This window comes from Ciona robusta, chromosome 10 (genome assembly GCF_009617815.1).
Source record: "Ciona robusta chromosome 10, ASM961781v2".
NCBI classification, from domain to species: domain Eukaryota; kingdom Metazoa; phylum Chordata; class Ascidiacea; order Phlebobranchia; family Cionidae; genus Ciona; species Ciona robusta.
Genome location: NC_143244.1, coordinates 746,252 through 757,830, shown reverse-complemented (window position 1 = coordinate 757,830; position 11,579 = coordinate 746,252). Strand labels below are relative to the sequence as shown.

The following is an 11,579-nucleotide window of genomic DNA, read 5'->3' as shown; positions in this document are numbered from 1 at the left end:
TTCTTACATACACAAAAATGTTTTATCATTTATAACTTAATTTAAATTAGTATCATTAAGAATAACTAATATTTAAGAGGAAATCAAGTTTTGTTTTCTTTGTATCCCAGTTAAAATAATGGTCTTGTTATTTCTATGTATTTTACCGGCGTTTGGTTAATGGGGATTCCCCGCTATGTAATCATTTTAAATTTTTTACTGTTAAAAACAACAACGTATCTAAAATCACATTAAAACGTTTAGTGACCGAAAATCTTAGCGTGTGCACGATAAATTCATTATGGCAGTAACATAGTCGGCCTTGGTAAAGAATCCATCCCCACCGAGACCTACGTTACCCGCGAGCTAGCAATTGGCCCTTGCTACCAACCTCTAACACTTTTCACCAGCCTATCTGCGACGTACCGAGGAATTCTGCTGCATGATTTTATAGCAATTTGATTATAGTTGTGGAAATAACTTTTTTTGGGTGTAAAATGTATACATTACTTTTAATTGGTGGGGAGATCCTTTATTGTTTTCTATATTTGTCACCTAATGCGAAGCTTAGTATATATTATGTGTGTACCCTAAATGTATTCTATTATAGAATAAATTCCATTATAGAACAAATGTATTTTATTCTATTATAGAAATAATTTCTATATGTTTAAATATATTTACATGGACTATACAAAAAAGTAGACACACTTTTTCCGCTAGGAGGCGATGACAACTACGTTGCTCTATTCTATGGGGAGCAGTTAGTTTCACGGTTTATACACATAAGATTTAAACCTCTAACCCCAAACTCCTAACCCCTAAACCCTGTGTACCTACTTCTTTGTAGAGTCCCATGTGTATATTTTAAACACTTACGCCACATTTGTAGAAAAGACGGGAAAATGGCAGAGGTATAAATGCAGTTGTTTATATTATTGTAATTTTAACCTAACGTTTTACTATTAATTATTCGTTGTCGTTGTAAATAAATCAACAAAACGAACTATAGGTTAAAAACACAGCGTTTAACAAGATATTTAGTTGAAGTTACTTTATTTCACACACAGTATTAAATTACAATTGTGTTGAATGTATCAATTATATTTGTTACCAACGTCTGTTGTATGAATAGTGGTGATGGTTTACCAAAGTAATTTGATACTTTGAATGATTGAAGTTGTTGTGAATAATGTTTATGGTATAAACAGTGAACAAACATCAACAAATAAATTGAAAAGCTCTTGAAGCATCTTTCAAAATTTTATTTAAAACTTTTTTAGCAGTTACATATTTTACTTTCACATAGAATGATATTTACAGTTTGTTAGAAGCCGGAAGAATAATTATGTCCTGATAAAGTGAATGTGATTGATGCCAGTGTTGGTACCTATATGCAGTTGAAAGATATTAGTTCAATGTTAATCCATGTAATAATGAGTAGTTTGTTACAGTTTGCATTAACTGTTTAATAATCTTTATAAATCATATATGATATATACGTAGAGTAACTTTATTTTGTCCCTTCAATTACAGAATCGAACAAAAGTAAAATAGAAAAAACTATGAGGTTATAACAAATTAGGAGATAAAATAAAAATATATTTACACAAAAAACAAAAGTACCATAGATAAAAGAGTTTACTCAACATCTAACATATATTATTTATAAACATAGTTTATTTATTTCAGGAATTTAGTTTTTTTATTATAGTTTAATATATTTGATAAAAATAATGCGAAACAATGGCAGAGAAAGTCCCACTGTTTCTACGGTAACAAGTTTATTCATGCGAGACGAGGTGTTGGGAGGTGGAGATAGAAATAATATAAATACAAAGTAAGTTATTAATTATGTCGTTTGAAATAGTAAGTTTTGAATTTTTCCTTTTTAACCAGAAGGTCTCCTTATAAAATCCAGTACAATAACAAAATGTACAAGTCAGCTTCCAAAGTCTTGGAGAATTACATCCAGAATTACGACAAAGAACAAACATGGAATCTCGCTAAGTCACTCACAGAGAATTGCACGAACACGCCGATCAAACGTGAAGCAAGAAGGCTGAGACAAAACACGGGTTTGTATTTTATTGTACTTTATATTTATTGGCTGGGTTTGTGTGTTTGGGTAATGGGCAACTCTGGTCTGCATACTTTGAATGCTTAAACCATATCCTTAAATAGAATGATGCAATAATTTAATGTTTGCCATATTTCACTTCTCTATATCGATGTATACATAATTTTCTATTTTTTATTGGTGAGGTCTTTATGTTGGTATACATGTGGAATTAGGAGGTAAGACTGACATTTTAATATCCCAACACACAGGATACAATATTTATAACTTGTATAATAAATGGCATTTATCTTCTAATTAAAAGAAATAACATTTTAATTAAATTGTTTAATTAATATTAATAAAACTATTGTTTAAACAACTTATATCCCAGGTTCTTCAACCATCGAGAAGGAGATCCGACTTGCCAAGGAATTGTTGCCGACCTCGTACACCGATGATGTGAATGTCAATGGAAATGTTGACATGGATGATTTGTTGATATCTCACAACAACCAGGATAAGAACATGGTGTTTAAACATTCTGTTGATATTTAATCATATTCATGCCAACACACCCGTGTTATAAGGAGTGCTGATGTACAAGGACAATTTATTCACATACGTGCTAACTTGTAAGCGGGCACAAGGTGTATAAAACTGAACATCCGTCTAATAACGCCTGCCATTGCCTGCCACATGAGGATAAATAAATTGTTATCTTAGTATAATATCTGAAACATGACTTCACTAAATACTTGCTTAAATAGTAAAAAATTCTTTACCAAACTTCATAATGAATAAATTTATACAAAACAGGCAGCATAATTATTATTATGTTACTGCCTGTTTTGTGTAAATTTTACTGCTTAACATAAATTTAAAATTCTTTTTTTTCTTCCATATTACACTTTAAAACTTTATTTTTCCTTCAGCCAACATTGAATGTAGAAACATCTGTAAAATATCGAAGAAACCTTAACAATGAATTCCGTTCATCACAATCACAACTTCCAATTGTAGATAATCGTGATTATGATGTCACAGACGTCTCAGTGAGTAATAATATTGAGCATTATTTTATATAGAAAGATCATGTTTTTGAGTTTGTAAAATCTGAAGTGACATTGATAAAATACAGTTATACTCATAGTTGTCAAACCTCATTGATTAATGTAGTGAATGCATTGTACTTGGCTCTGCTTGTTTGTATAGACACCTAACAGCAGGGTAAAATCTGTTTAAGCATAAAACCAGGGTCAGAAACATATGATGTCACACCTGATTCAAAAATTGGGATGCCAGCCACCCCACAACACTATACTTATTCATGTTTATGTTAACATGTGTGTTTTTAGATATCTGACACTGAATCAACAACGTCATGGGACACGGTGTCTTCTTATCCATCAAAATATTCATCACACAACAGGTAAGTTTATTGTGATTCTATATATTTGTTCTATATGGATTACTAAAGAGAGGAACGCCATGGGACTTGAGATTTAGCCCCGAGTTGGCCCATTACCGCAACATTGTATTTGCGCATTCAGTGACATTTTATTCTATATGGATGAGGTCCTAAAGTGAGACATGTAAGCAGAGCTGGGTTTTTGGCCGGAGTTGACACCTCAATAAAAATTTTGTTTTTTGTATCGTATTCTATGTGGGTCATGGGTTAGATCCTATAATAGCACGCCAGGGAATCTGGAATGTATGCCAGAGAGAGCAGAGAGTCCAATTACCTCATAATTTCTATATTACATTTGTTTCTTCTTAGAAGAAGAAAACCAAGGAAAGTTTTGAAATTTTACAGCGAAGATGAAACAACTTCAGCTCAGGTCTGTTGCTTTGTAAAGTTTGATTGACACAAGGTGTGTGGAACCGAACACCACAACTGCTCATGTATCTTGCTTAGTTCTGTTGATATATATGTGTGTCGCTTTGGATTAGGAACTATAATATAGATCATCTTAGGTGTAAATGGATTTGTGGTAAATAAAAACGAGGTGTATGAAGCAGAACACCTGCGTTAACAACTGTTGTTTCCTTATCAAACAATAAAAAAAAATTACATTTGTTTATTCAAACTCTCTGAAAACAAAATAAAAGTCATACTTTTGTAAGTAGCTGTAAATAGTCCTTGATTTACTTATTCATGTTACTTGTTATAATATTTATTCAACTCAACAATCCCTTCCCTAGTCATCTACATCAACCACACCTCGTGTTCGTTATGACTCAGCTCATCGTGGTTATGATGAGTCGGCAAATACTTCCAGTGATGACCAATCTACAGACTTTGGTTTCAGTGATGCACAAACTAAATCTCAGTTTGAAGATTTACAAAGAACATTAAGATTAGTTGATGATCTGAAGGTAGGTTATGGAATCACTGTTTAACAGCAGTGATAAAGTTTGTTTAACAATATTCCTAACTAACATAAATTTATTATGTCATTTTAATATTGAGTAGCATAACTTTATTTTCAACATACTTTGATGAATTTTTAGGCTGATTTTGCCGCGGCAGAATCAACACTTGGTGTCGCACCACGTCCTGATCAGAACTCACTTTCTGATCTTATTCTACGACTCTCTGTCGCCGCCAAGAGGAAAGAGGATAAATTACGAGAAACCCTGGTGAATCGGAAATCATTGAAGCGTAACCACGAAGAGTCGTTACATTTCTCCGACCTCGATTTAACCAGCGACACCAGGTGTCACAATAAATTTTTTATGCTTTGATTCGGTTGTTTAATAAATAATATTTGCTCCAATGATTTCAAGTTTTATACCATTTCATAGCTGCTTCATATATTCCACTTTAAAACAAACAAATATATCATGATATTGTTTTGTATTTTTTGGGATAATGAGCCAACTCTGGCTCAAGTTCCAGTTTTCGATATCCTTCTGCCTCTCCCTGACAGATGAAACTGTATTTCAAAGTTAGAGCTGTTTTAAAATGAGCTCGTAACAAAATATGACTAAGTTGGTGTACATTTTCAATTTAAAAAAAGAAGTAAATATTTCACAAGAGACAAGACATAAAATATTGTAAACAAATTTCAGGTCCAAGCATAAAGGAAATTTAAAATCGTCGAGTTATAACCCGGACCAATTTACCCCAACATACAGGGGGATCTCCCGTTACACCCGGGGTTGCACGTCGGCCCCATCAACCCCAGCTAAGAAATATTCTACAAGGTGAAGTTATGTTGTATTTGGTGCTGTGGTTTGACACCTGCATTATAGTTACTTGGGATACTGAGTTTGGTGCTCGACATTGCCAACAAGACAGTTAAATTGCTTAAAAGTATGAACATGACACCTAAATTGTGGGTGCTAGGGTTACATGGCTGAGTGCTGCCACCATTTTGGGCTCCAATCAAGTGATCATTTATATATTGCCTAAATTCCTAAGCAACCACGAGGTGTATGAAATAGAACTTCTATGATAAAACTCCTCACATTGCCCTGCCATGCGAGAATAAATAAATGGAAACAAGAGATCACAGATCTAATGAATGAACACGTTTTAAACTAATTAGCATAAGATAGTAGAGTCGGGGAAGATGGGACACCTGTAACACATAATATCCAAATAGCCTGATCGTGTTTTAAACAATTAACAATGGTCTGTGGAAGTCGTGAAGATACGGTTTTATAATTCATTAAATGTTCTTTGTTTACTACCAAATGAAAAGAGAAAACAAAATGAAAAGGTATCCCATCTACCCCCACCCTGCTATATTAGTTAATCCTTTTACTACAACGGTCGACTGGGCTCGATCAAAAACAAATCTGAAGTAACCAACAAAACGGGTTCTAGTCGCCATTGGTGACTGCAGAGCAGTAGGCAGAATGTATTTATACATGTATTATAACTAATGAAACTTATGACGTATGAGGATTGAGTGATTGGTAAAGAATATGTGTAAATACGCTTTGTACAACTCCTGTACCATGTGTTTATTGTAAACTTACACTAGTTAACGTTGTCGTCGCTTGAAAACGTTTGTTTTCATGAATTTTGACGAACCGTAATCACGCAGTAATTAAGTAATGTTAGAAGTTATTATTAATCATATGATGTTGAATTAAAAACAATGTTTCAATTACGATTAATGATAATACGGTATAAGAGTAGTGCATTTAATGCGTCCCCACTTAAATGCTAATAGTTTGATTCAGTTGTGAATCATTGTGTGGATACACGTGCCGTCGTTTCCCGCCAAACTCCAGACAGTGTTTCCGTTATGTAAAGTGCATGAGGAAAGTAATCGTTAATTAATCGCTCATCGTGCGGTTTTAAATCTGAAAATTCAGTCTAAAAATTAGAAATATATATTACAATTTGATTTCAATCAAGAGATTAAAGAAAAATGCTAGAATTGAGAATTAGGATAATGCGGAAAATAATCGCCCTATCCGCAACAACAACAACAACAACAAAGCCAAGAACAACTGTTCGACGAAAAAGGATCTATATGACCACTAACGTGTTTAATTAGTAAATATATTAACACTGCTTAGTGCTTGTAAATAAAGATGATATCTCCCTCTCCATACGTTTGTCTTTATATTGTTGTAACCAAAGTTTCCTATAAACTTTATTTCCAGACCACACAACACTTATCAAAATGATGAAACATCTTACTCAACAACAAGACAGCAATCAACTTCTCCAAATAAAAGTTTGCTGTTTATAAACTCTGTTTTATACCACCGTGCCTCTATCAATATGCTACAAATAATTTGAATGAAAAGGATAATATATAAAGAAAATATTTAAATTTAACTTTAAAAGTATAAATGAAAACAAAATTGGTTGTGTCAATGTAGACCACTAAATAATTGAAACAAGGGATTTAGGATGTGATAATATGACTTGATTGTTGAAGTTAAATTACTGGCAGTGGTTTACTGGTATAACTTGTGTATGTTTTCTGTATATAGTTTCATTATATATCTCATATTAATAATATCCATATATCACAATGCAAACCACATTTCACCAACACAGCATTAAACACCTCCGTGCTCACAACCGACAATATATCAGAAGCAATGAGGTTGATTGATGATCGAAGGTTCATCGATATGAGCTACAATACTTTACAGTAAGTTGCTTTGCTTGTGTTGTGGAGAAGTGAATGTAACTTTTTTAGCATCGCGTGGCTGGAAAACGACAGTCATTGTCACACGGGTTTAACACCTCGTGCCAGCTTACTATTTACCATGTATGTTACTTTGTGGGTGATTATTTTTTATGTATGGCTGATAATTTGGACAACCCATTAGTGACTACTGGGTTGGAGCAATTGTCATTAAGTGTCTTGCCCAAGGACACATACGTCCACAGTGGTAGCAGCGACGAGCCTTGAACCCATTACTCTAATGGTTACAGGCAGGCGCGCTAACCACTATGCCACAGCGACAGACATTTCATACACCTTGTGCCGCTTACGAGTTACTATGTATGTAACTTTGTAGATTAATATTTTTTGAGATTTTTTTGTATTGCTGATAATTTAGACAACACATTAGTGACCACTGGGTTGGAGCAATTGCTGTTAAGTGTTTTGCCCAACATAACATATGTCAACAATGGTAGCAGCATCAAGCCTCGAAACCATATGGTCTTGTTGCTCTAACTGACAAACTTACATTCCCCACAGATCCGATGCACCCTCAACCTCAGCTACCGACGTGTTGTTATCAAACCCACTCAACCATGAAGTATCAACCAATAAGGAGACAGATTGGGGGCATGTGCTTGACCCCCCCACCACACCCACTAACACCACCTCGACGATGCACGCTGGGCGAACCCCGTTTATCCATCGCTCGGTGACACCGAGTGTCAGCCCGACAAGCACGGATGAGATCCTTGATGTAGAACGAACGTGGGAGCGACTTCCTGTAAAAAGGTGGCCACTATACTGCGATAAAGAGCAATAACTTAAATCACATAAATCAATTATCCACAAAGTAACATTGGTAACTTGTAAGCAGACACAAGGTGTATGAAACAGAACACCCTTGGTTAAGGACTGTTGTTGCCCAGCTGCGTTTTTCCTCTATGGTGTCACAGAGATGCACTCGTACCTAAATACAAGTTAACTTGGGCCCACATGGCTCCTAAGTCATAGTATTCCTTAAAGTATAAAAATGATCAAACTCAATTATTTCCTCCCCAAGAAAAAGTGGAAGTGATACTTCGTCTCATATATCGGTGTCGTTCTGCATGGAGGGGAAACCCCTTGCCGTCAAAGGTTTCATGGAAGAATGTATGATGTCATCGGTAAGTTTGTGATGTCATCATTACGTTTGTGATGTCATCAGTAAGTTTGTGATGTCATCAGTAAATTTATAATATTATAACAATGCTGACAATATTGGTCCAAATCAGATCTGACTAGGATTAGTTAAATTTCAACATTGTATTCTCACATCATTATTATTATGTATTGTTTTTACTTTTGTATCGTTCATAGAAATCCAATAACACAAGCTTAAGTGGGGGGAACCACCCAGGTTCGGTGGAAGCGCTCAAGAATATGATCTTCACATTGCAGGGTATGACATCACAATGTGGGGCAGGGGATTACAATCAAGGTATTATGATGTCATAATGTGTGAATGTGATGTTTTAAAATTGTAACTGCTAGATGGTGCTAATGAGCTAGAAACAACAATGGTTATATTTGTTATAAATGCTTAGATTTCGTTTAAAAGATTTTTTCATAAGTTTTAATGAAATAAGTGGCAACTTATTGGTATAGTAGTAACACAGGATGAAGGATAATCGCTACATTCAAATATTTTATTATGAATTTTGAACTTGTGAGTGGCCTTTGTTGAATCAAAAACTAGAATAAAACCTAAATCTGTTAAGTAGAGTTTAATTGAATGTAACAAACATACTTATGATGTAACAATCGTCCAAGGTCAAACCAAGTTCGCACCAAATGTTTTGTTTATTTATAAACCATCGCCATGACAACCATATGTGAATCCTTGTAACAATGAGATTACAAAGCTTCATATAACAAGCATAATCCTTCTATTATGATGTAACAATGTTGAACAAACGATTATGATGTCATAAACCACATTAATAAGGATTGACAACCATTGTGACGTCATAACCACATTATTACGAGATAAACACAATTGTTCAATTATTTATCCAAGAATTGCCAACAATACAATGAACTTGTTCAATTTAAACCCAACAGAATTTATTCACTGAATAAAATATTTTCCGGAAGAACCAAAACACAATGTATCTCAAGGAACAGTCACAATAGAAAATATAAAATGTTGTTTGGGATTTGGAAATACTCGCTTTTAAAGCAGTTTAATATTAGGGATTTTAAAACCACAGTTAATAACCATAAATAACATGTTACAAGACTTTAAATATTTAAGGTGTAAATTATTATTTTTAACTTTTGAAATTGAACCTTTTTTTCGAAAATTAAAAAAATTCGCGTGTGTTGAATCATAGTTTGCATTGTTACGCAAAAACTTTACCTTTTACCGACTTACCCACGTAACAATGGAATGTGGCGTTAAATGACCTGAGACGTCACGAGATCTTCACGAGATTGACGTCATGCGTAACCACTCTTGAGTCTCTGACGTTACCTTTATCTTTATTTACGTCATAATGAAACTGGGTATCCATTCCAAAATACATTGTTCACGTGATGATCATGCATCGTTACGTCATAATAAAACCAAAACACGAGATGTATCAAAGTACTTGAATTATTTCAAACATTTTTTTTACGTTGGCGAAGATCAAATAAATGCACAGAAACGAAAATACGAGATATGGCGACAAAACGACAGTCGTTAAACACACTCATAACCCACCAATTCAATAACTTATATTTAATTGAAACAAAGTTATAAATACACGAGGGTAAATGTACAGGAACCTACATACAGGATATATCAACAAAACAACAGTCGTTAAAACACAATCCTGGAAATGCATACACAAGCAATACGATTAATTAGTTCAGATGTTGTATATAGTTTACACGAACGTAGCAACAGATATAATGACATTTCTATGCCATATATTTCATCCGTCGTATTCCTTCGTCGCCCAATATTCCACAATATTCACATCGGTTGACGCGGCGCGCTGTTCTCTTATGACGTCACAATCACCACTTGAAACGAATCTTCGAGTTCCTTTATTTCGATTATCACATCACAATTGAAATAACAGAGCGAAAGATTTGTTTTCTTCCTTCGGTTTCGAAGCGTAATCTCCATGGACATTGGACAAACTTTTACCTCATCGTTGTCTATGGAAAAACACTTAAAAGATTTTAAAAACCCGGTTCGGTTTGAAAGTTTATCCCAATTCCCAAATAAACCTTTTACAAATTGTAGAATATGTTTGATGTAACTCGACGCTGGCCACGATGCACGTCCCCGGCTTCCTTTTTACTTTATTCAATCAGAACGAAGCCACGCTACTAAATTTGTAGTTAACAGAAACACCGCATTTGATATACACTGGTCAACATGGCCGTGGCGCCTCGTACTTACCTATTGTAATTGTTAACCGACGACTTACGTTCGTAAACGACGTCAAAACTATTATTTCAAATAAAAAAAGTAAATTTGGAATTATTTTGTAAAGGGTTAACTTGTGTAGTCTATTCGTTATCGTCGCTTTATATTTTAATATTTGAAAATTGTATTTTAACTCCATATTTTACCAGAAGAACACCAGCGTACGTCGTTCAACGGACAGAAATCCCTCGAAAAGTAAGTTCGGAAAATTTCATATTTATTCTCATAATAATAAGCCATTGTAACGTAACGATCCGAAGTTTAATTTCCTCTTTTCTATTGAATGCTTGTGTTTAACAATGTATTCAGTTACGTATGAATACACATGATGACGGTTACACCCCTTTAAATAGCAACCAATAACTGTATCGTGTATTAAAAGTTATCACAATGTTTGCAGGTTACTTCGTATTCAACAAACCAACAAAAATCACGGAAATGCCTTTATTTCCAAAACAGGTTTATTGTTTAACGAAAATATTTTTATTGTTTCGTCACAGAGCCATCGTCCATCTTAACAATTTGAAGAACATCGTGGAGAAATGATGTGTTTAGGTTTGTTTGCGTGGTTGCCATGGTAACCTCACGCAATGTCATGGATCATTTCATTTTAACGAATCCGGTCGAAGACGTTCGGCTTCTTTTATTATGACGTCTTATTGCCGGATTTTGAGCGCGCACTGCGCGATACGGACCCTGCTTACAACAACTTCACCAAACCAACATAGATGTTCTTGAGTGACGAGGTCACGTGCATGGAATCTTAGAGATATTGTGACGTAATAATACAGAATTTATTCAGGAAATATTCTATTGTTCGTCACAATCATGTTTATCTTCGTTCTAGTGTCGCCAACAATGACAACTCATGTTAACATTGTGTCTTCATTATTGCTTTATACCATTGTTGTGATAAGTATGGGTAACTTTTCCA

The 11,579-nt window shown here is 34.4% G+C and overlaps 1 protein-coding gene across 3 annotated transcripts; it reads left to right on the top strand.

Moving 5' to 3' along the window:
• The first annotated feature begins 1,649 nt into the window (after positions 1 to 1,649).
• Positions 1,650 to 11,520, top strand: LOC149729279 (uncharacterized). 3 transcript variants are annotated; one of them, XM_089887426.1, is made up of 16 exons: positions 1,650 to 1,819; positions 1,879 to 2,057; positions 2,433 to 2,569; positions 2,974 to 3,093; positions 3,397 to 3,470; positions 3,819 to 3,879; positions 4,244 to 4,417; positions 4,553 to 4,758; positions 5,114 to 5,248; positions 6,665 to 6,738; positions 7,068 to 7,164; positions 7,723 to 7,974; positions 8,246 to 8,348; positions 8,542 to 8,662; positions 10,798 to 10,840; positions 11,146 to 11,520. In XM_089887426.1, exons 1-16 carry the CDS (start codon positions 1,716 to 1,718, stop codon positions 11,189 to 11,191), a joined length of 1,926 nt encoding a protein of 641 aa, XP_089743552.1. In that variant the 5' UTR covers positions 1,650 to 1,715; the 3' UTR covers positions 11,192 to 11,520. The 3 variants fall into 3 exon arrangements, with proteins under 3 accessions (XP_089743552.1, XP_089743550.1, XP_089743549.1); XM_089887424.1 differs by having other exon boundaries at positions 1,651 to 1,819; positions 1,882 to 2,057; positions 10,795 to 10,840; XM_089887423.1 differs by having other exon boundaries at positions 1,651 to 1,819; positions 10,795 to 10,840.
• Positions 11,521 to 11,579: the final 59 nt, after the last annotated feature.

Excerpts from the sequence above, each read along its gene's own strand:
- LOC149729279 (XM_089887423.1), top strand. The coding sequence starts at position 1,716 with ATGCGAAACAATGGCAGAGAAAGTCCCACTGTTTCTACGGTAACAAGT. Across the intron at positions 4,418-4,552 it reads GATTAGTTGATGATCTGAAG|GCTGATTTTGCCGCGGCAGA; the intron begins GTAGGTTATGGA and ends ATGAATTTTTAG. Across the intron at positions 5,249-6,664 it reads GCTAAGAAATATTCTACAAG|ACCACACAACACTTATCAAA; the intron begins GTGAAGTTATGT and ends CTTTATTTCCAG.